Genomic DNA, 25682 nt, shown 5'->3' with positions numbered 1-25682 from the left:
CAAGCTCTGCCACCAGAGCTGGGGCAGGGACTATGTCTCCCAGCCCCTACTTCACAACTGGGGAGTGGGGACTGGGAGATCCTTATCTCCCAGACCGGCAGTGTGGGCCCAGGCTAGGAGATCCTTATCTCCCACCCCAGGCCCTGGCAGCAGGCAGCTCCTGGGAGCAGGCAGCAATGTTCCAGCCCTCGCCGGGAGACAGCTGTACCCATGCTTCCTGCCAGCCCCTGAGCTACCGCTCAGGGGGAACCTAGAGCTCCCCCTGGCTGCTGTGGCGGCCTGGTGCGGGGCCACAGGGAGTAGGAGCAGTCTGCTGCTAGGAGCAGGAAGTCTGTTCCCGCATCCATGCATTTGTAGTATGCTCAGGAGAGTTTACTTTAGGGTATTTTACTCTAGAGTAAACTGCTCCCAGTTTATTTGCATGTGTAGACACTCCCACTATGCCACGATGTGAGACCATCCTTTTTTATTATTATTTTAGCCCTCAGCCCATGAGACTAGCTAACGCCTTTGTGAACTGGGGAGTTCACTAGGCTTCTGAAGCATGTGGGGAAAAGGCTGGGAACTCTGGAGAAACAAAACAAACACAAGCCTCTATTTTGCTATTAGTACCAGTCCTCATATGCTTTTTTTTCTGGTCAGCATGGGAAGGGGGTATCACTTTCCACTCAGGCCTCTTCTGATTGATATGAATCTGAATTTGGGACATGTACTCCTGCTCTCTAGTCAGTCTCCTTACTGTCACTCCAGGGACACTCCATCTCTCAGTGATGTCAGACCCTGGTAGGTCCAAGGGGATCTTTCAGCTAAAACAGGACTTCCCCTCCTCCCAGGCATGTCCTATTCCTACCTCAGCAACCAAACAGCAGTGAGACATCATATAGTCCCTGGCTTTAGGCTTGGGCAGCCCAGAAAAACCATGGAGGAAGAAAGAATCTTTCCCCACTAAAAGGAATAAGGAAATATTTGGGGGTGGGATGCAATCATGAAGCAGTAGCCCTTTAAGAAGAAACAACTTGTAATCTGAGAATTGCCTGTTTTAACCCAGCCAGATTTGTGACTGGTGGGAAAGTCAGAAGGTCCCTCCCTCAGCAGCAGTTTATTAAATATAGTAGTAGCAGAGCCCTCAACTGAAAACAGATAGGCTCTGTCTGAGGCTGTGCCTCCCTTGCCTTCCCCTCTCGCAGCGTGGGGAACACTGGCTGCTGGTCCACTCTAGGTCTGCACCATGGGGTCCAGCACTCTTTCCCCAGCTCTCCTGCTGCCACTTCTCCAGCTTGGCTTCCAGATGTTGGCTCTACATGCAGACCCTGGGCCTGGAGGTAAGTCTCCCGCTTGTACTGTTGCAGCTTTCAGAAAGATGACTGGGGAATACAGAGCTCAAGCCCCAGAGAGAGACACAGACAAAGCTGGGGTCAGTCAGTGACCAGAGGAGAGGCAAGGTTATGAGTAAGATTATGAAGCAAGGTTATGAGCAAGATTAGCCCTCAGACCTGCATAGTTCAGTGCTGAAACCCTGGCTGCGGGCTGGAGAAGGGATGAACTCAGATTTGTCTCAAAGCCCAGACAGTCCAAACACTGGGACAGCAGCTGCAGGGAGCAAATAAGGAGACTGGTTACAAGACCATCTCCTTATATCCCCCCTCCCAACACAGGTACAACAGCACTGGGAATGATGGGGGTAGTGATTTCAAACCAGCCAGAACTGGGCAGGAAATCAGAAGGAACAGTTTCTGAGTGATAAAGTCTCAGCCCTGTGCTGCCTCTGACTGGGATTAAACAGATGAGGTGCTTGTTTTAAACCAGGGATTTTGTTTATGTTGGAGACTGGGAAGTATTTTGGATGGGGAAGTAAAGGGGTCATGGCAGTCATGGTCTCTGAAGAAGCCAATCTTTAGCAAATAGGCTGTACTAGGTGCACTGGTGTTGAACGCGTGTCAACTGCAAATTCTGCCATTGGAATCAATAGGTTTGGGTTCAGTCCTGTGGGGTCCTTGATTTTTGCCTCTACTTGCTGTCAGTGAGAAAGCCTCCAAACCCTAGGCAGCCCCCAGCTCACATGTACCCTGCTTCCCTATGGCAAGGATGCCAGCTACACACCGAACATGTGAGACACCCTTGTGCTCTCCAGTTCTGATATGCCCCTTTCCTCCAGGGGCCCCCCAGCCATCACAGCACATCCATCTGGGACAGCAGCCATATGCTGAGCAGTGGCCCATTTTCCCATGTTCATTCAACCCATGCACCCCTATGCCCTGCAGTACAACTCTGTTGGGGGCACTGACTGGAGAGCAGGCAGGTGATGTGTCCAAGTGCCTTCCAACTGCCAGGTGCCCCATGCCCCACAGCACTGCTCTGTATTGTTCCACACCCTCATGCAGTTGGGGAGGACCCTTTCTGTGCCCTGTGGCAAATTGCTAGCAATTTTAACCTACCCCATGCTTCTGCTCCTATCCTGCCCATCTGCCCTTGGCCCAGGCAGGGCGGGGATGTCACCAGGAGAGAAAAGATGCTTTGGAAGTGAATGCTCTTCCCACTTTGCAGATAGCACCACACTGCTAGGATGGACCATCCATACATTGTCAGTATCTCATTAGAGAGGCCAGTATGGGAGCAGCACACCCAGCCCTCTGTCCATGTTTGGGCTTGAAGCTTGAAGGCTGACACCGCAGCCAGGTTTGCAGCCAGCTCCTGTTCAAAGTACAGCTCCTTGCTACCGCCAGTAACAGATGAGGGATGCAGTGTTTGTGCACTTTTGGTTTACATCCAGGACTCAGCTTTGCCCATCCTGCAGTAATGGGATGCACGGAATCAGTTTTCTCACGCATAGCTGCTCTGATTCAGTGGTGATGGACATCAGTACAGAAGTCTAGGTACATACATAGCTTGTATCTACATTGGAGAGGCAGGCTGCATATGTGGTAGGTATGTGTACCTTTCAGTCTCTAGATAAATCAGCAACAAGGAGTCAGGGCTGAGGAGTATCTTCTGTCCCTCAGAGAAGGGTGTGCCTCTAGTTCAAGGCCTGAGGTGCTTGAATAGGAGCAGCAAAATGAAATGCTTCCACTGCATCCAATGTGATCTGGGCAGTAGAAGACAGCCAGCGGTGCAGAAGGCAAGGGATTAATTCAAGTCCCAGTGACTCGGGACTATGGAGGGCTTGGAACAGTGACAGATACACAAGGAATGAACCAGTCTCTGTTCAGCCAGAAAGGGTTACTGTAGGGCACAGGATAGGCGGCAACACAGAGCATTGATTTATAGTTCTTTTCCCTTATGAAGTGGCCAGGCTTTACCACACACTGCTTGGCACAGCCAAGACTTGCTGGTGTTCCCTGCTTCATCATGCTGCTCAGTGATCCCGCTACTTAAATTCCACCCTCCTTCTTGCTGGCTTTTCCCCTTCACCCTCATCTCTGCCCAGACAGTCATAAATCCAGAAACAGACAGTTGCCAGCCTTAACCTCAGGAGGATTCCCTCATGCCAGCCTCACCCTCTTTTGGACTGGACCATTGGCATCAGACTAATGCTTCAATATTGAACACCTCCAGCCCTTCCTCTCCTGACTCCACTGCTGTGTCCCACCCCTTCATTCTCCATTCACAAGGGTGACCTATTAGGAGATGCTTTCCTTGTCTTACTGGCTTAGGTGCTTGAGGACAGCCGTCATGGTCACATGGTGCTGTCTGTACTCCCTGACTGAATGGCTAAGCTTTTACACACAGGAGTTACCAAGAGCCCTTATTTCACAAATGCAGTGGCTCATCCAGCTTTCACGAGGACATCTTTATCATGGGTATCACTCTGGGCGCTGTGGACTTCAATATACTCCTGTGCTCTATGGTGTCAGGGTACCAGGCAGAATACATGCAAGAAAGAGTCCTAGCACATGATAGTAGGGTGGCAGGATCAAGGCGTCTGTGTTCATCATGGAATGAGATAAACAAAGATTTTGCTGTAAGAAGCCTAAGTGCAAGACAGAGGCGGAGTCGGGGTGTTTATAATAGAATGAGATAAACAGGATAAATAATTTATAAAGCAAACAAACACTTAGTCATTTCACCAATCACTACCTCCTCCACCCACCCCAAAGCCCTGTGGGTCTAGACTGTGACTGTATCAGCCTTACTTGACCAGGCACACGTTAGTAACCATTCTGAAAGCTCCACTCTCTGCAGGGCCCAGGACTGGCAGATGAATGCAGGAGGAGGGGGTAGGCAACAGATAAGGAACAGCCTTAAACAATTATGGGGATCCTGCAAGCTGAATTCTTCTTCCAGACGCATGGCACAGAGTCTGCTGCATTCCAAGCTATATGAGCCCTGGTCAAAGCAAAGTCCAATGCCAAGCTGTCCTGCATCTGTAGGATTCTCTAGACGGACTATCTAGGCAATAGTTATGAGGGCGTTCACAGGGGGACATGGCAGGAGAGCATCCAAAGCACTAACTGGGGTCAGGGAAACACCTCAGTAACAGAGGTGTCCCAGGGAATAGGATTCTAGACCAACCAAGACTGCTCTGCCATGCCCCCCACCACAGCTTTGCAGTCCTTCTCATGGTGAGCAATGCTTTCCTCTGCCTTTCAGAAGCCCTGCTACAGCATGGGTGAGAGGCCCTATTCCAGGCCCCTCAGGCAGTCTGGCTGTACAATTTATTGTCTTCTCCTCTTTCCCATCTCAGAGGAGAGAGAACATGGGCTGGAGCTGACCAGGAAGGCCAGCCAGAAGAGGAGCCCCTTCTCACTGCTCCTCCAAATTCCTGTTTTCTGTCTCCCCACACTCACTCAGCATTTTTGCCTGAAGAAGGAGGCTTGCAACTGGCTGCAAGAGTAAAAATTTCCACTTTTAAAGAACACTTTGTCCCAACAAAGATAGTTTCACTTCTCAGGGAGCTGCGCTGACTCTGCAATGGCTCTCCTGGAGCAAAGACAAGCTCCCAAGGCAGCAGTGAATCATGAGTTCCCAGCATGTATACCCAAGCTGTGGGATTTGCAAAACATTTTCTGAGCACTCAGAGTACTGAATTACACGAACTCATAGCATGCACTGAACCAGTCTTGGTGCTTTCTTTCTTAAGGCTATCAGAAAATCAAGTGTTTTGATGTTTGACCAGCACTTCCTTCTATTGGTATTTAGATGCTTTCCATGTCTCCTTCCTGATCTGCTCCTTTAGCCTTCCTTAAAATTTGATCCAACCCTACAATGGCTTTGCTTGCTAGTGCAAACCAAAACACTTTATCCTCCTCATTTGAGAGGACTTCTTGTCTGTCTCTAAATCTGACTATTTGACTTTCACTTCTGCCTGTCTCCAAATATTCAACTATCTTGTTTTCTGTGTTGCTGGTAAAAAATCAACAAGTATGTTCTCATCACATCATTTTTAAAGAAATGAACTCTTTCCATTTTTTCCAGCATTTTTACTGGAGATTTTCAATTTTTAACAGAAAAAGAATACCTTCAGTTCTCAGCTTTTGAAAACTGAACAATTTGGGAGTTTAGTTGAAAAATGAGAAAATTTTGAAAAACATTTTTTACAGAAAACATTTTAGTGTGGGGAAAAGCCATTTTTTCCTCTCTTATTTTCTTTAATAAAATTTTTCAACCAGCTTCAATCTTCTCCTTCCTAACTATTTTCTTCAGCTGAATCTCCTGATTTCATACTCCAAAGGTAACCACCGACAAGCACTTTTTTTTGCTTGGTCCCTGATTCTTACCCTCCCTGATTCTTTTCATGAGAAGCATGTGCTCCTCCAGTAATGCAGTTCTCTCCATAACTGTCCACTGCAAACTGTCTTAGAATCATAGAAAATCAGGGCTGGAAGGGACCTCAGGAGGTCATCGAGTCCAACCCCCTGCTCAGAGGAGGACCATCCTCAACTATATTGTTCCATTGTTGAGCCAGACCTTAAAAACCTCCAAGGATGGAGATTACACCACTTCTCTAGGTAACCTGTTCCAGTGCTTCACCACCCTCCAGTAAGAAAGTTTTTCCTAATATCCAACCTAAACCTCCCTTGCTGCAACTTGAGATGGTTGCTCCTTGCTCTTGTCATCTGCCACCACTGAGAACAGTCTAGCTCCATCTTCCTTTGAACCCCCCTTCAGGTAGATGAAGGTTGCTGTTAAATTACCTCTCAGTCTTCTTTTCTGTAGTCTAAATAAGCCCAGTTCCCTCAACCTCTCATCACAAGTCAGGTGCTCCAGCCCCTGAACCACTTTTGTTGCCCTCAGCTGGATTGTCTCCAACTTGTTGACATCATTTCTATAGTGGGAGACCCAACACTGGACACAGTACTCCAGATGTGGCCTCACCAGTGCAAAAAAGAACAGAATAATCACTTCCCTTGATCTGCTGGCAACACTCCTACTAATGCACCCCAGTATGCTGTTAGCCTTCTTGGCAACAAGGGCACATTGCTGACTTATATCCATCTTACTGCCCACTGTAAACCCCAGAGCTGTTGCTTAGCCAGTCAGTCCCCAGGGTGTAACCGTACATAGGAGTCTTCTGTCCTAAGTGCAGGACTTTGCACTTGTCCTTATTGAACCTCATGAGATTTCTTTTGGCCCAGTCCTCCAATTCATTTGTCTAGGTCACTCTGAATCCAAACCCTATCCTCCAGCATATCTACTGCACCCCCCAGCTCGGTGTCATCCACAAACTTGCTGAGGGTGCACTCCATTCCACCTTCCAGATCATTAAATGAAAATATTGAACAAAACTAGCACCAAGACTAACTTCTGAGGCATTCCACTTGATACCAGTTGCCACCTAGACATTGAGCCATTGACTACTACCCATTGAGCCCAACAATCCAGCCAGTTTTCCATCCATCTTACAGTCCATTCATCTAACCCATACTTCCTCAGCTTCCTTGCAAGAATGCTGTGGGAGACAGTATCAAAAGCCTTGCTAAAATCAACGTATATCGTGTTCACTGTTTTCCCCATATTCACAGAGCCAGTCATCTCATCATAGAAGGCAATCACATTGGTCAGGAATGATTTGCCCTTGGTGAGTCCATGCTGACTGTTCCTAATCACCTTCTTCTCCTCCAAGTGCTTAGGAATGGATTATTTGAGGACCTGCTCCATGATTTATCTGGGGACCAAGGTGAGCCTGACTGGTCTATAGTTCCCTTGATCTTCCTTCTTTGCTTTCTTAAAGATGGGCACTATATTTGCCCTTTTCCAATCATCCAGGACCTCCCTGTATCACAACAAGTTTTCAAAGATAATGGCCAGTGGCTCTGCAATTACATCAGCCAACTCCCTTAGCACTCTCAGATGCACCACATCCAGCTCCATGGACTTGTACACGTTCCCCTTTTCTAAATAGTCTCTAACCTCTTCTTTCACCACTGAAGTCTGCTCACCTTCTCCCCAAACTGTGCTGTCCGGTGCAGTAGTCTGGGAACTGACCTTGTCTGTGAAGACAGAGGTAAAAAAAGGCATTCAGGCCTTTTCCTCATCATCTGTTTTCTACCCCTTTGTTTTTCACTCACCAGAATCTGGTAACTGGCACGCTAATGGGGAAATTTTCTTTCTCTTCTGCTTTGATAATGAATAAAATGGCTTCCCTTCCATCTGACCCCAACCTTTATATGCTAGACAGAAATTAACCAAGCAAGGCCATTACCAATGTCTTTTTCCAAAATGGCTCTAGTGTTCCTCTGGCACTCACTTTAGATGTTTCACAGTACAAATACTCTTATTGTTTCCAAAAAATACACGATCTCCAGACTGCTCCTTCCAGCTTTGTACATACCAAGCAAGTTTAGTCAGTGTTTCTCACTTTTCCAGGCAAGTGCTACTAGCTTCAAACTTCCACAGAGATTGTCTTGTCCGCTTCTCCCAGCTTGTCCATTAAATGGAAGAGAATGGGTGGAAGGCATTGTTGACTGGGAAAGGAGACTTGAAGGTTTAGTGATGGCAGAAAGCAGTGTACTCCTTGGATATTTTTGGGCCCTTTCCAGTTTGATGTCAAAGTAAGAGTAGAGTGCATTTGATCCCTCAAATATACAAAAAGCCAAATCCTCAGCTGCTGTAAATTGGGGTCCATGGAGCAATGTAGAGTTACACCTACTAAGGATCTGGGCCAAAGAACTTATGCCAGTTCCAGGCCCTTATTCCTGGAACTAACTAAGACCTGTTTAATGTTGTTCCCAAGGACAGGAAACAAAGGTTACTTTATACCAGTTTTGTGGCTCCCTAGCTTGGGCTATCTGGGAGCCAGGGCAGGTCCCAAGCAAACCCACTCTAATAAGACACCCAACTTCCAACAGTATGAGGGGCTATTCTAGCATCTGAGGATGGTTGGAGCACAGAGCCTTAGCCATGCTCCCTGAGAGACCAGCAAAGAGGGATGGCATTCAGCCAGCCATGTCAGCTCCATAACATCTAGGGCTTCACCACGGCAGGAAATCCCTCACTGACTGCATAAACCAACACTACAGCCCCTTTTTGGTGCAAGCACAAAGGGGACCTTAATAGAGCTAGTTTGTGGCTCTGAGAATCAAATATTGGTACAACCCCTCTATAGACTTTCCCCCCTGCCCAGTTTCTGCCTACATATGGTTACAAGCCTGTAGTGTGCCATGTCTTGAGTTAGGACAGGAGGATGAAGAATGGACACGTTTAGAAGCATGGACCATGTTTAGCTAGTCAAGGCAGCGCCTCTGCTCCGGATCCTGGGCATTCTGCCCATTACAAAATGGAAAGAGTCATTGCATGTATCAAAAAAACACTTGTAAACTTTTGCTCTTGAAATGTAACAGTGATGTTTTAGTAAACTGTTTTTAAATTGAAGGAATGACTGTTAGCAAGGCCACACATACACTAAATTCACTTTTCTTCTATTTCTTTCTTGCTGAATTTTTTTAAGAAGTGCAGACGAGGGAGGAAAAATCTTGATGATGAAACAGGCAACCCTAGATAGCTATACACTAAATTCACACTGCGCCTCCCAGAAGAAATGAATTTCAGTGGGGCAGCAGAGGAAGGCTTCTAATGCCCCCAAAAAGTATCTAGATAAATTGCTTCCACTGTACCTCCCATATCAGAGTCCTGGTTCTATACGGTTCTTCACTCTTTGAGATTTAGGCCCTGAATTTCAGAAGGTTTCATGCCCAGCAGAGATGCACCGATACATGACTGCAGGAGTGCAAGATAACTTGCCTACATGACTGCCCACAAGTCCTTGTACATCATGGCTGGGTGTGTGGAAATATGAACATCCATTTTTCACACCCAGAATTTTGGCTTATATATTTAAAGTCACCGTATCAAGCCACACCTTGTTGATGATCATACAACCCAAGTGACTTCAATTAAATTGACTGGGTGTAACCAAGGGCAGAATTTGTAGCACAATATAGACAAAAAGGATGATTTTAGTTAATCATTGGGCTGAGGTCATTGCTTCTGAAGCAAAGTTGCCCTGTTCTTCTTAGCTGTTAGGAAGTTCCAAAATTGTCCTGAATTCATATTCTTCATTTTCAACCAGTCTGTATGTCACTTCTACATCAGTTCTACCCTTTCACCATCCCACACAGAACCCCTTCTGTGTGAAGAACGCCTAAATAGTTGGACATCCCCAAATGTATGAACATTAATGGGAACTGGGCAATCAGAACCTTTATGCTTGTGGCCTCAACAGTCAGCACAAATGAAACAATGAGCCAGCAGTTTATCAGTGGCAAAATAACATAGTTTGAAACAATCCCAAAATATGAGAAGACAACAGGTCTTTGGGTGCTTTAAATACATCAACATCAATGGAACAAGACTGATGTTTTCTGAATGAGGATATCTGATGATTGACACGGTGAGCTCATCTACATATGATGCTATGTCGCCATAGTGATGCGGTATGGTGACATAGCATCCAACCAGCATCATGGATGTCTACAAGCCACTACTTTGCCACAGCAGTGCACTCCCCCATTATAGTGCTGTGCTACAGCAAAGTAGCTGCTAAAAATAACCATGCACCACACATATGGCACAGTACAGGCAGTTACTGAGAAGCAAGGCACAGTAACAACGTTGCCATAGGGCAATGTGTAGACATGCCCAGTATGAGGTAAACCTTGAGGAAAATTTGGTAAGAATTAGAGTTAGACCCAACTTCAAAGTCCCATTCTGTATACAGTTGTAAAATCCCCAAAGTTCAAGTGTACTTTGGCTGCATGCATTTAGTTTTCATTCTTCCACAATAATAACACTTAAACAGTGAAATACATAGCCAGTAGACTGATCTAGTGTACTGGACTTGGCAACCATATTTACAGGAGAATCAAAGATAATTACATCAATGAAGAGAAGAAATGACCGGGACCCTTATCCAGCAAAACACCCATACCAGTTCTTGGTTCCAAGAGCATAATTAGTTTCAGCACTAGATAATTTGCTTAATCAGGGCCCAAAGGACTCACCAAAGTCCTTTTTCAGCTAACTGGTTCTGCAGGAATGGTTGGTCTCACAGATGGACAACTACCCTGCCACCGTGATCTCAGTGCCCTTCCTATGGTTGGTTGGGACTGCCATGCCATCTGGCCTTTGTCTTTGAGAAGTTACTTCTAAATCTGAAGACTTCTCTAGTGATTTACCTAAGCAGTTAAGCTGGGACAAGATGTCCTGCCTTGCCTTATCTCTTAATGAAATCTGTGTAGATAAGCTAGAAGTTCCTCACTCAAAAGTCAATGTGATGATAGGTCTGCCCCACCCTCCATTTGCCAATAGGTTAGCAACAAAGTACTTACAGTTTGGGGTTACTTCTGTGCTACTTTGGGAAATTAAATTATTTATTCATACTTTCTCTTTGCAAATTTCACCACATATTTTGAGGTCAAAGTTCCAAGCAGCTGGAAAAGTTTCCAGCTGATGGGAAAGAGCAGAGGAAAACTTTAAGAGGGGGAAGGAGAAGAATGCAAGCTGGTATCGTGGGAATCATGTAGGAATATGTTTGCCTCACTCATATTTAGCAACAGAAAGCTGCAGGCAAATCCACAATAAGCACATCCCTCAATGGGTGCAGGACAGGGTTAACTGAAGAATATAGTCACTAACATCAGGTTGAATGTCAGACAGTGAAGTAGTTTCATAGACACACAAACAACCTTATCTGAGAGTCTTAATTCAGTCTGATAGCTTGACAAAATGAAACCACAAGCCATTCACAAGAGGCAGAGAGAAGGTTGCTGCTCCTTGGGACTGTTTCCAACATCCCTTCCAGGTGGCCATAGAAATTCAGACTCAAGGTCTTCTTGTCCAGAGTTCAGACTCCTATACTGAATTCAGTATTAGCACAATTGCAGGCTTCATTAACCTACATTTTGTACCGAGGATAGTCAGACTGGGATTTTCATACGTCACTGAACAGGACTCTGGGTCTGTCCCAAATGTCATGCAGTTACAGATTTCTTACACCCAATTAACCTTGGAATCAAGAGACACTGCATTTAGAGCAATGCTATTATCACTCTGGCACACACAGCTCTGAGCAGGATTCCATGGAGCTGACCCTGATTGTACTGATATGTTATTATTACATGTATCACCAAACTGGCTTCAAGGGCGGTCTTCACACCATGAACAAATGGCAGAGCTGATTGATGCAATGGCACATTTTAAAGACTCATTACAGCACTGTGATGCTATGCTGCAGCTGTGAAATGTGCATGATGCATCACTGTGCCTCAAATAGATTCAGGACTTTATCATTGGTTTATGAGCCAGCCCGTGCAGCACAGCCCCATGTATGCTCTCAAGGAGAGAACTTAGGGGCATACCCAGTGGAGGCAACAGATGAATAGAAAGCTCTAACTCCATAAATACTGCAGCTGCTTAAAGATGCCACAGTCTTCATGAAAGGGCAAAACTGCAGTTTCAGGTCAACTGTGGTAACAGAATGTTTACCAAACTAACCTAGTAATAGTTTAATGCTTGTTCATGATTTTTCAGTTTAAATATAATAGAAAAATGAGGAGACTAGAAACACGACCACAATGTTTTGTAACTTCACTGAATAGGTCAAATCTGGGTTCAAGCCCAAACAGAGAACTGTTCCTATGAAGTGTGTTTAGTTTGCAGCGCTTACATATCTGTCTTGTAGTCATTTCTTAATGCACATGAACTAGAAACCACCTTACATAAAAGTCACATTAACAAGTTTATTTTGATCTCCGGGATTTTCAACTCTCCTCATCACAGCAATGCAAGCAGTTCACTGTTGAACTACCAGCTCTTCCACTTGCAATGGATCATGGGGACGAAAAACGCAAGCATAATTTTTGCAGATGCAGCTTTTAGGAGTGTTTGCCTGTCTGTGAGAGTTTACTGCATACTTCCATGGGAGCATATTTTATATGTGTTTTTCTCTGGGGGTCTGTTAGAGATAGTCTGAGGCTGCAAAATTCCAACCCAGATATGGATCCAAGTTTCAAAAGCTCTGAGATTCACTGAGCTTGGTTTGTTCCATTTATTGCAAAATTTAGACCTGAGTTAGGGTCACCCTTGCATCTGCAAAACTAGGCTGGAAATTCCAGAGGAATTTGATTTTTGGGAAGTGAATTGTCAATGCATATTAAAGAAAGCGAATCATTGGCTGGAAAAGAGAATCATTAGCCCAGAGGTAGGTGCGAAGCAAACCGTGCAGAGAAGCTGGGGGAATACTGGAATGAGTGATGGAAAATGTGACTGTAGAGGTTCCAAGATAAAACATTGAGACACTCAGAAAAAAGCAGCATTTCCAAGACTCCCTACTCCAGAACCAAGCAGGTAAATGTCTCTGCTAGTATCAGACAAAAACTGGGCTCCCCCCTTTACTAAATCATCTTGGAATAATTAATAGCTGTCACTTTTTTCACCTGGATGAACCAGAAATACACCCTCCCTCCCCCCAGTTGATGAAGGAACATACATTCTGGTCCCTCCTCATTCCCCATCCTAGAGTGTGACAAATTCATATTTTCCATCTTTCTACTTCTGTTGATCTGGGTGTGTCTTGTGTTGCAATTTCACTGAGGTCCATGCAATACCACTGAGTATTGCATTGTGCTGAGTGGTTGCTCTTGGCTTCCTGACAGATGGACAGTAGCAGGCAGACAGACAGAAAGCCACTTGAGGTATGCCAAAAATATCACTCAGCAGAGAAAGCGAGAAGGATTGCACAGACTCAGGGTGGGTACCAGCCTGGGAGGAGAAGGGGCCCCAGCATGTGTCATCTGCTGAACAAAGAAAAAAAGCAACAATCCTGTACGTTCCATGTAGCTCAAAAGCCACAGAATGGTGCCATGACTCATCCAGTTAATAAAGAGCTTTTATGGGCAATGAGTCAGTTGTAAATTTGAGCAAGAGAATATGGAGGGTTTTTTTTATCCAAATGTTGTTTTTTATTTGTATGTTGGGTTGGAGGGAGGATGGAGGATTATAGGCTTTTTGTGGGGAAAAGGAGAAGTGCCTCATCACCACCAGACATGTATGCTCACAAGCACATAACTCATGGCTTCTCTCAACCACACTCCACTCTTCGGTTACTTATGGAAGAAATGCTTTTTTTGTTGCTAATTCTGGGCTGTCTGAGTCACAGCCTGCCAGATGTTTGAAATAGATATCCTGGATATTTTAGCGGGGGGGGAAGGATTCTGATTTTTTTTCTATCTTCAAGAAGGAGGATGCTCTGGTAGTTGACGTCCATGTGACAACCTCCCTTCCCCATCCCAGGATGGTACTCATCTAGAGCAACTTTGAGAAGATGAGTTCAATTTCCAGTTCTGCTACTGATGCTCTGGGTGACTTTGAGCAAGCTAAGGCTTTATCAGTGTGGGGAACCTTTTTGGGAAAGAATAAGGTGTGAATTAAACCACTATAATTGCACAAATGCTATCTGACTAATCCTATTCTGGTATATATAAGAAGGCCGCCTTTCAAATTAGTTTATGTTGCTTCTGAAGTAAGATGAGCTGTTCCCCTTAAAAGCCACTGTTATACTGGATCTAGCCTATACATAATGTTTTATCCCTAGACATATGTCAGTAGGCAATATGATTTTCTTACCCATACAGTTGGTAATATGCAGAAGGTAACATTATCACTACAGTCTGCAAAATGACTGCCTAACCTGCAGACAGTCATTATGGTAAATATAAAGCTGCCTTGTACCAGGCTAGCTTATTCCCATATGGAAACACCTTCACTGTTATACGTGTTTATATTGTTTTAGTTTTGCCTGCAGTGAGGGAGCTGAACCATTTTAGCTATACTACTGTAGTCAAATCGTACTACTTTTGTGAGTAAGCCAGTCCACATGACTGTATCTGGGAACCCAGCGGGTACAAGTGGCAAACCTTTCCCATGTAGACAAGGCTTTAATCATTCATACCAGCTCTGCATATAGGTGAAATACTCGGATTCTGTCTTGCACACCCACACTGAAGCCACATTACAAAAGGGTGAGTGACACTTGATGGTACAAGGCAGATATTTAGGTATACACAGCTGTGTCCTCTTGACCTCTCTCTGCCTCCCTTACTCTCTCTGAAGCAAGGAATATGATACAGCCTGTTTGTCTCATCTAGGTAAGGTGTTTGGGACAGGGACTGTCTCTGAGCACATATGCAGCTCTAAGTACAATGGGGCAGTGATCTTCACTGGGGCTTCTAGGTCAGTGGTCTGTCCAAGCCTGACAGCTTACTGGCCTTGCACGGCTCTGGCCTTCCAGGTTCTGTGGGCAGCAACATGTAATGGAGCAATGTGGCTGGCAACACATCCAGCTGCCTTTGAATAATAATCAGGCATCCTAACACAGTTGGGTCAAGTGGTGGTGATCGTTGCATGAGTCAAGAGCAGGTCTTAAACACGTGTCTCCTGATCCATATAGACAGGAGCCTTGACTGCTCTACTGCCATGCCCCAATTGGGCTGCTAGGTACTATAATTATTATTATAGTTCTGTTATAATAGTTTCAATTTTCTGCCCAAATGACTTGCCCTTGCTTGATCACGTTCTAGATTTTCTCTCTCCTCCTGGGAAAAAAAGAGTAAAATATCAGCTTATGATTCCAGACCAAACTCTACTCAGGAGTGAGTCTGTTGACTTCAATGGACAGCTCCTTCTGTGGATAGATTTGGCTCAGCACAAATGAACTGCCAGCATAAATTTCCATCATCTTTCCCTTTGCTTTGCTGTCATCCACACCATCACCAAAAAAAGCCCATTAGTGCAATCAAGTCAGATCACTGCAACCTTTTTACAGCTCCTGAGAAGGTGAATTTGAGGCTCATGATGAACAGAGGAAAAGGGTATTAAAATGATCCAGAGGATGTGAGTGATACAAGTTCGCTTTACAGCTTTACAGCGAATGAGCCATAAAACTGAAATTCTTCCTCAGCACCCCTCTAAAAACGACTCTTGGTACACATGAGAACCAAGGGGATGGATGAGCTCCCAGCCCTGGGGGACTATGGAGGAATTTTCCGTTTCCCATCCCTGCCTGCCCGTCCCAGATAGAGAGATCCTCCTGGCTTTACTTCAGCAGTGTTTGGAGGTTTTATACATCCTGTCCCACAGAATCTCTGGGTCCAGTGTCATTTCCTCTGGGAGCAGGGGCAGTGGGAGACTGAAAGAAGAGGCTTTTTTGGCTGAGGTGGAGGTGGCTGAGAAAAACCATCTGCCCAGTCAGCAGCTCTGAGAGGGGATGTGGAGACTCACTTCCACACACCCACACACTCACACATCCAGGACTGACTGTGTATATATACATTAATCTTGCACTATAAATAGAGGGCGGGCAGTCATGAACTTATTTTCTCAATAAACATAAACTCCAGCCTTGATTCTCATAGAAAGAAAAGCTGGAGGGATAATGTATCCTGCTCCTGAGGGAGAAATCTCCCTCATGCAAAACCCCTAGAAAGACAGACAGGCAGGCAGGCAGGCAGGCAGAATCACTAAATATTTTCTTGCTTTCTTATATTAAGCTACAGATATGACATCCAGTTTTCCATCAGGGTTATTCTTTCTTTATAGCACACATTGTTCCAGTAAGGCCAACAGGACATCAGCCCTGGGCACAAGTTGGTTAGTGTCTGCCACTGCTGCTGGCCCAGCCACCGCCATTGCCCATGACACAAAAACTGCTTGTTATACGTTTCCACTGTTCACACCGGTGGCTTAAAGCAAAGCAAATGTGCCCCAGCGCCCCACCTCAGGCTGGCTGCATAGACTCGGTGCAGTCTCAGAGGTGTACGGTTCTGGAGGAAAGATTTGTGCTAAGTGGGGAGGATGCTGTGCGCTATGGAAAGGAAAGGCGCCTTCCCTCTTCCTTTACTGACAGCACCAGATTCTGAAATTACACACAGCAGGCTGTTCCTGTATGAGCTTCAAAAGCCACCTCACATGCCTGCCTGCTCTTTAAACACTTTTTTTTTCCTGTCCTGATTAAAGTTGATCAGTTCCCCCAGCATCCCAGTGCTGTAAAAACATTTTGTCCCAGGGTAGGCTTAGATGTGTGGGCTCAGAGCCCCAGCTGGTGTAACCTGCCATTGCTCCACTTATTTCAGGGTAGAAATGTTAATATATCCCACTCTCCACTGGAGTTTAGACATCCCATTTATTCTACTCTTTGTCTCCTGACTTTGCTCTGCTCTTCATTTTCTTGCTATCCTGGCCTCTAAAGAACCACTTACTCCCACTCCCAGAGATCTTGGTAAGGACTTTGAGCAGCTTAAGTCAAATAATCCATACCAGGGTTTCCCCTGGGCACAGTGGGTACTGGGAGAGGACTCCGTGTAGCCATCTGAGTAGACTGATGTGAGAGGTAAAATGGGTGGTTTCATTCCAAGCTCCCACCCAACCTCCACATACCTGCTCGAGGGCTGGAACGGCTCACGTGGCTGTTTCAAGCAGAGGGGCAGTGGATGGGGCACTGGCAGTGGGGCACTGACTGTGCGAAACAGCAGCGTTCTGCTTGGACATCCGTTTTGACAGAACGGTGTCTCATTTCAGGTTCTGTTTCGTTTCCAAATCACTGTTCTGTTCCGTTTCGTCAAAACAGTGAAACTGTTTCAACGCTGTTTTGACGTTTCGATTGGGCTGGTGATGGGAACTCAGCCCGGCCCAGTTCCCTTACCCAGTGCTGTGATTGGGCTTCAAGTGGCTGGGAACTTGAAGCGATTGGGCTTCAAGTGGCTGCACCGGGCTTCAAGCAGCTGGGAACCCTGCACTGGGCTGGGTTTCTAGTGGCTCGCAGCCCCGTGGAACAAAGCCCCAGCTCTGCCCACCTCCTGCCACCAGGCTGAGCTGCATGGGGCTGGCAGAGCCCATCAGAGCACAACCCAGCATCAGGAGGCAGGTAGAGCAGGCACTGCACTCTGATCAGCTCCACCAGCCCCAGGGAGCGCAGCCCGGCAGCGGGAGGTGGGGAAAGCCAGAGCTGCACTCTACACCGGGCTGAGTCATATGGGGCTCCATGGAGCTGCTGGGAGCACAGCCCTGGCTCTCCCCTGCCTCCCACCGCCTGGCTGGGCTGCTGCTTCGAAGCTTGAAATGTTTCGAAACTTTCAAAATGTTTCGACTGGCCTCATTTTGTTTTAAGGCTGTTTCAAAGCCCTCTCTTTCGTTTCGATTTCACTGTTTTGAGCTTGAAACAAGTCAAACCCCATCAAAATGAAACAACCGGCAAAATTTTGCATAGCCCTACTGGCCAGGGGGCAGGGGACCATAGTGCTACCCCTAGCTATGCTGCTGATCTCCAGTGTGAAGATCACTCTGGTGCTGTCAAAAAAGGCTGTTTACTTCCCCCCACACATACTCTTCTCCACATGGATTGTAAATTCCTGATGTAGGGACTGTCTTGCTAGGTCCAGCACCTAGCACAAGGGGGCCCTGGTTCCCTGCTACTGCAGGGTCCTCAGGCACATGTGGCACCCTTTTATCATGCCTAATCTCTGCATGTGGCACAGTGCAGCTTTCTGGTGTTTGCTGCTATAGGGTGTTTTGTGGGTGTGGTGTGTAGGAGGGCCTGAAGCAGGTAGTCTTATTGCCCATCCTGGGGAAATTTTTAAGACAGATGCCTGAAATCACAAGGAACTGGGCTTGCTGACCCAGGAAGTCTCTTCCAGTCCTACTGCTCTCTGTTCTGAGTGCATGTTTCCATTGTTATGTATCTATAAAACATCCTGAATCTCCTCTGAAGAGTCTCTGGGGTTCCATGAAATGCATGCTTCTCCCTTTCCCTACCTTTGATCTGGTTAGCCATCTGTAAATCCCACTTCTGCCTCCACATCAGGAGTCAACCATATCTGTATATAACCTGGTCAGTAAGGAAGCCAAGATGTACAGGGGTGAGGCTGGGCTTCATGGGGGTGGGTGAGAACCCTAGATCAGTTTTGATGCAATAAGAGAGTGAGTGGGAGGCCCAGAGGTGGCAGGTGAGACAGGAATTTTCCTAAATGAGATTTTCATGCCATCACCATGGAGGCACCCATGAAAACAGTTCCTTCCCCTGTCCAGCTATTTGTTGCCTGTTTTTCACCTGACTCCAAACATGGGCCTCTTCCCAAGCTCCCAGGTTCCCACACTCACTCTAGAGGTGCTGCTTACAGTTCCCTGCAGAGGAGCTGACTGTGTGGGGGCAGGATTTAGCACAAGCTGTGTTTGAGCAGGATTGCATTTCCTCCCAGTGCGCTTGCCTCTTGGCTGCATATAGCTGTTTTTATTATTTAAGAACAGGGAGCTCCTTTTTCCCAGAGAATGAGATTTTCCTATAAGACCTTTCATTACATTCAAACTTCAGACACCCAGGATGGGCAGAAGAAGCTTGGAGCCAGGCAGAGACCCTGAGGACTGTGCCACCCTGGACACACTAATTGCTTTGAATTCTCCTGTCCTCCATGTAGTGTGTTTCACACCTGGAGCACACGGCTGCACATGCTGCAAAGAACACACACTGCAAACACATGAGCCATCATACACCCCATGGCTCACTTTGTACACCTCTTTCAGACACAGGCAGCTCACACCACTTCTCAGATCATGCAACATGCAAACAAAGCAGGCCCTAGCATACAGTCCTTGTCAGGGGCAAACAGACTCTACAGTGTCCCTGTATCTGCTTTCAAATAAAGGACAGATTCCTCCCATCAGCAAACCAGATGCCTAGGTAGGGCATGGAGTTTACACCATAAGATACAAGCATTGAATCCCCTAGCACAAGACCTCCCCACCCTCTGCCACCTAGAGCAGGTCACACACCTCTTTAGACCCTTCTACACAAACCATTAATCTCTGTACAAATACACACACAATAGACAAGTATTCAAGCCTCCTGCACCTAGGTTTATATCTCTATAGGTACAGGCAGGCAGGCCATTACTAAGTCACTTACATCCTTACAATCAATCCCTTTACATATATACAGGCCCCACCCATGCTGCTAACCCCCATGTTGTTTCTGAGAGCTTCTCCAGCTAGCACAGCATGACTCTGCACTGAAGCATTACTGTACATCTTACACTGTGCTAACTCAGGGTCCTGGCCAGCTCCTAGTGACGCCAATGGGACTCTTTAATGGGACTTTAATAAGAATCAGATTAAACCCTAAGCTCTCAAAGTCCAAGCCCTACATGCAGTGGGCTCAGAACAAAGTCTAATGTGGATGACTTGGGAGCAGATCTTTCCTTGGATTGCTCCAAGGTCAGGAATTTGTTGGAGGATTGTCCAAAGCTACTGGCATCAGTTGCATTCAAAACCTCTATGAAAATTTCAAGGACACAGACTTATTCAAGCGTTCACACAGACATCACTACATGAATATACGTGGTACATTCAGCCATGCTAAACCACTGGTACAATATGCAGAAACACATACATGCACAGCACTGCCAACATGAGACATTCAAAAATCACACATCTGGTGGCAAACTAGCATGGGATTGGATTTAAACAAGGCATTCTTTTAGTTGTCTGCAGGGTTTTGAACATTCAGGATGCACTTGAGTCATAATTTCAGTTTTTCTTCTGCAACCATGAGAGCCAGAAGCTTATTTTTTCTTTTAAGGTAAAGCTGAGTGTCTCTCAAAATCACATGACTCCAGGTTCTGGGGCTTTTAAAATAATATTGTGAGAATTATGTTAACATGGTGAAAGCTGGCTGGGCTGCACACACTTCTCACTTGAAAACATAAGTTCTTTAATCCTCGCCTGCTTGATCCATCACCCCACGTTCTGACACATATCAATGAAAAAGCACCTCTGTGCATCACATGCCTGTGTGTGCAAATATATATAGGCAAATAAAAATATAAGCCAAATTATACTCTGTGCATCTTTATGTAGGGACTTCATCAGGACTGCATGAAAAGTAAGGCAATCCAGAATTTACCCCCATCTCCCTCATTTGGAAAAAAGAGCCCTTGCCCCTGCTGTTCTCCCTGCCTCCCATATGGGGTGTCCCTTGCCACCAAAGCCCACCTAACGATGATAAAAGGTTTGCAAGGGGCTCTGAATATCACAGGCGAGGGAAAGCTGTGTGTGTGAGGGACAGTGAGCACAGGGCGGAGTCCGGAAATCCTTCCAGCAAGAAAGAAAGACTGAAAGAAAGAGAAGAAAGAAAAGGGAACAAAAAACCGACTTGGAATGGTTTGGAAACCACGTCCTCAGGGGCTGATACAATCTTTCCAGGCCAGCTACTCTTGGCAGCCTAGAATCTGTGCGAGAGCTTGAGTCACACTGCAGCAGACGTCACAAAGGCCCTATTTAGCTTCCCTGTTCCCCAAAACCTCCCTCATTCCCCCCCTTCTCTCTCGCGCTCTCTCTCTCTCTCTCTCTCTCTCTCTCACACACACACACACACACACACACACACACACACACACACAGCTCCAACCACCACTTCCAACTTGGGAGGATTTCCTCAGCCCCTCTGGAGACTTTCAGCGAAATGCAATTAAAATTGTTTCATCTTTCCTCGCCCTTGGTTGCTGTTTCAGTGGGGGAGATGGTTCCAAAGCAGCCTCTGGCGGGAATGTAAATGGTACGTTAGCGTTGTTCCACAGCTGAGAGCCAGAGAATCCAATTCCTGCTGGAGAAACAGGCTCTCAATGTGCAGAGCACACACTAATACACAGCCATATGTCTAATCAGACATGCAGCTGTCTGTTCGCATGTTGAGTGTGGCATGTGTGCCATATTTTGCAACATGTGTGCATACTTATAATCAAGCCTGCACACCTGCATCAGTAGTTTACAGACATGTGTATCACCATAGAGAGATGTATTATTAGCTACACACATTGCAGACATTCTTTGCTTATGTATATATGCGCTCACACACACACTTACACTTGCATGCAATTTTTTACATTTCATTGCAAAGAATTTGAATTTTGCTGCCAGGTTCTTTCCCAGAGCACCAGAAGGAGAAGCTGTTTTCATTTAACTTTAGTACAATGGCAACATCCATAGGCATATGACGTATATGTGATGCAAACACTGCCACAGTGACAGTAGGCTGTTGCACAGGAATGTTACAGGCAATTACATGCAAATACCCGTGCACAGATAGAACAAGATGGGGCTGCTTTCCATTCTGTACTCCTGTACATATGCACTGTGAAGGCTTGGCAGAGGCTGAGGGTCAAGCGAGATTACACCTGTTTTTTGTCTCTCTCTCTTTCTCTTCTGAAACTAATGTGACATTTTTAAGGTAGACCCAAGCAGATGTGCTCAGCAGAGTTGGGGCTTGTTTTTCAGTGACCACTTGTCATTCTGCCTTAACCTTCCTATATTTATTCTGCATCTGGCAGAACCAGGCCATGCAGGAAATGCCATCAGCGTTAGAACTTCTTGAATCACTGTAAAACCATGGAAGCTGTGGTCCCCATGGCACATGTCTGTAGTGCCAGCCAAGCCTCCTGGACTCTATAGGATAAAATTCAGCTAGCAAAAGAGTCTCCTTCATTCTTCATGAGGGAAAAGGGAAAAGCGAGGAACAGGAGAGAAAAAAAATATATCAGCCATGTAGAGCCAAATGTATTCAAGTGTATGTGAAAAATACAAAGCAACTAATCGCCTTGTGCTCTTCCAAGCCCCTATCGCAAATTGAGATCAAGGCAGCCAGTCCAGCCTCAGGCCTCACACAGGCACATCAAGATTTAATTTAGCGACAGGCAAATTTTCAGCCATCTTGAAGATGGTGGGCTCCAGGCTGTGACTCAGACATCTCATAACCTCTCATAATCTCATAACCTCTCATAATCTCAGTCATAATCCTGCTAAGGGGAAATGGGGAAAAGAGAGCAGGATGAAAGCAAAAAAAGGAAAATGGGTAATAAAGTCAAGTGAAAAATAAACGCATGCTGAGATTTCCAAAAGTTACTCAGGTATCCCAACTAAAGATGCTTGAAATGTATTTGATTTACAGAAAGTTCTGAGGTCTTCAATCTGCCTTGGATCCACGTGTGTGTGTTATTATAATTTGCTTTGTATAGTGAAGGGTAGCTAACAGAGAAACGTACCTGGTACCTACAACAGTTTGTCTGCAGCTCTTACCATCTACCCTGTCAATAGGACTTGCCAACTAATCTGTCAGGCCAAATCCAGGGACTACCAACACACAGCCTTTAGCCTCCGTCCTTTGCAAGAAGGGTAATTTGGCTTGCAAAAGGTGTCCACACTATGTATTGTCCTTAGAAAAGTGTCAAGGCAGGCTCTTGAACTCAGGTAAAATGGGGGAAATGATACTGATCTCCTGTGTGAAAAGCCTGGAGATCTACCGCACAGGGAACAGGAAACTACAGTAGCACTGAGCTCCTACTTTGGAATCCTGTGGGTTAGGGCTGTGTATTTCAGAGGAGCATGATCTCCACTCATCCTGCACTGTGTCACACGTGTTGTACAGTGTGTGCTTGCTCCATAACCTGAGGCACAACGGGGAGTGAATGGCAAAGTGGAATTCTTAGCTCTGCCTCCTTGGACGCAGTTCCAGTCATGGTGTGTGTTAATATAATTTGCTGCACGTGGTGTAGGGTAGCTAGCAGAGAAGCTTACCCAGTAACCACAACAGTTTATCTGCAGCCCTTAGTGTCTACCCTCTCAAGAGGAGCTGTCAAGTCATCTGTCAGGGCAAATCCAGGGAGTATAGACCAAGTTTTCACAGAGCCTTCATATAGCCTCTGTCTTTTGCATGCAGGGCGGATTTGGCGTCACACGGTACAGTGCTATATTCATAGATGCAGACCAGCTGTATAGCTCTTTAGTGTATAGACAGCTGGCTTTCATGGGAACTTTTCACTGCTATTTGTTAGGTCCATTTGTGAGGCACAGGCAAACAGAGGCAATATGCGCTGAGATAAGAATCCTTGAGAAAAACACTGGGTGTACATGCATAGCAGCATGGCAAAGGTCTGTGTTTCAGTTACGTTATTGGCTTCCCAGCTGAGGGAGCAGATGCTATGCAGCAGAGGGTTTTCCTACCCAAGGAGTCCTGTTTGGACAATACAAAATCTAGGTTCTTGTGGCAGGTGCTGTGTTGTACTTGCTATACCTTTCACCTTCCCCAGTAGGGCAGATGCTTTAGCAGCTACTATTCTCCTGGGGCGGGGAAATGGGAAGCCCTCTACCTTGTTTCCACCAAAAGAAGACAAATATGCAAAGGGCCGAGCAGAGAGTGGCTGGTGCAGTGAGCACAGACTAGACAGCCTGATGCTCACTGCCAGTGCTCCAGCTCATGCACAGAATGGGCAAGCTGCCTTCCCCAGCGGAAAACTGCATGTCCTTTCAGTTCAGACCGGGGCCCCCATCCTGGCAGCTCTCCACAGGCTTCCTTCTCTCCTAGACTGAGGCTCTTCGCACCGAGTTCTTGTGCTGCGTTCCCCCCTTCCCCCCCCCCAAGTGACACGCAAAACCAAAACTCCTTCTGGTCCCAATAGAAGCCCTGGGCCTGTTCTTAGTGGGTATAAATCACCGATATTAATGCTGGTTTACATGTGCTGAAGTTTTGACCTCAAATGGGTTTTAACAGCAGGCAGGTGGAGATGTGCTGTAGTTTTTGCAGCCTGCAAAGATTCAGAGACACCCCATGTTTTTGGAGCAGAGAAAGCTACTGGCAAGCCCCAGATGTCTCCTGTGCTTTCAAAAGCCAAGGCTTAGGAACAGCTGAATGTCCCCGTGTGACTGTAAGCAGGGGCGGAGAGAAGGGACGTGTGTGCGGGGGAGTCTGGCAGGGCCCTTGTACAGAGCAGGAGGCAGCAGCATCCTCCATCCCCGGGAGAGGGTGAGTCTCGTGTTGCTCTCAAGCCATGTCAGCTGCTTGGCCCTTGGAGAGAGCTGCTTCCCCAGCATTTGGCAGAAGGGAGAGGACCAGATGTAGCAAGAGTGGGAAATAAAACTGTGAAACCGATTTCAGCCCTGGGCAGTTTAAAAAGACAGTATGATCCCAGGCTTGGGATGCCCCATGAGCTGAGTTTTAGGTTGAAATAAGCCAAGCCTGGTAATAGGGACATGGGCCTTCCCAGTGAATCCTTTGACCCTGCTCCAGAGGCCATGACACTAGGGATGCACCAGGTAAGAGCAATGCAGTGTTCACAGCTGCACAGACCTCGCAGGGCCCATGTGCAGTACGTAAGGATTATTACCCCTTCCCTGCTTTGAGAAGGGGAAACTGAGGCCCAATGCACAGAATTGTCTTGGTCAAGGCCTCCTGGTAGCCCAGCTCAAGCCCTGATACCCATCCCCTGCTCTAACCACTGCATGCTGCTGCCCTTCTGGATGCTAGCCCAGCTGTGTCTTCCAGGGGCATGGGGTGCATTTGTTTTCCAAGGGAGGAAACTTGTGTGTTCCTTTGCAAAAGGAGGTTCTTGCTTTCCTGAATGCACATTGCATCATCTGCCCACTACATGTTGGCTGTCATGGGAACTGTTTGGTGCCAATAAAGCCTGGGTCACAGCTTCTTCACGGGTATGGCTACTCATGCTAGATGGATTAACTAGCACAGGGAAACACACACATGCTGTGAAGACATGGCCCACATCTGTGCCCATTGCCGGTAGACCCAGCACTGAATGGAGAGTGGCAAGGCCCTTCCAGCTCCTCTGGATCTGTGCTGAGGGGACCCAGGAGCCAATAGGACCTGCTCTGGGCATTGATTTTACTCCTGAATCTGGATGGGACATGTCTTCAGGCCCCTGCAGCCATCCCACCCACGCTACATAAAGCCGGCATTGAGGCCTGACCCTGTGTCTACGCACTGCAATCCTCTGAGGAAGCAGCACGCAGAGGCAGCAGCCAAGGCCTCGTTATTTGTCAGCTCCGTTACACAAAGAGCCTTTGAACCTCGCCCAGTTCCCCCGGCCTCCTAGCCCCACCCCTCCAAATTTATTTTCATGCATAGTAAATACACATACACCCACCCTATATACACCTTCCTAATGGCAGGAAAGCCCCAGCCAAACCTCAGGCATGCTCAGTGGAGCCTGTGTTTTTCTTAGCCTGCTTTGTAACCTGTTAATTTCCTTCCCCAGTCATAAATAAAACCATCCCATAAAATTAAGGGGTTGTGTAATATAATGTTGCCTTTCTAATAAAATCAGTCAGAGCCCCAGAGGCAAGAGGGGGCCTTTCCTGTCCCATCCCCTCCCCCTCACACACACACACACACACACACACACACACACACACACACT

General features: G+C 46.5%; 1 protein-coding gene across 1 annotated transcript in view; it reads left to right on the top strand.

The window, feature by feature from the left end:
- Nucleotides 1-1125: 1125 nt before the first annotated feature.
- The window catches only part of CSPG4 (chondroitin sulfate proteoglycan 4), a 74242-nt gene continuing 49685 nt past the window's right edge, over nucleotides 1126-25682 (top strand). Inside the window, exon 1 of the mRNA XM_019533344.1 lies at nucleotides 1126-1322. Coding sequence (XP_019388889.1) covers nucleotides 1229-1322 — 94 coding nt within the window. The 5' untranslated portion in view covers nucleotides 1126-1228. The remainder of the gene's footprint in view (nucleotides 1323-25682) is intronic.

Source organism: Crocodylus porosus, unplaced genomic scaffold (assembly GCF_001723895.1).
Source record: "Crocodylus porosus isolate Cpor-Errol unplaced genomic scaffold, CroPor_comp1, whole genome shotgun sequence".
Classification (NCBI taxonomy): Eukaryota; Metazoa; Chordata; order Crocodylia; family Crocodylidae; genus Crocodylus; species Crocodylus porosus.
The sequence above is the reverse complement of the archived record's forward strand: the minus strand, read 5'-3'. Positions and strand labels throughout refer to the sequence as shown.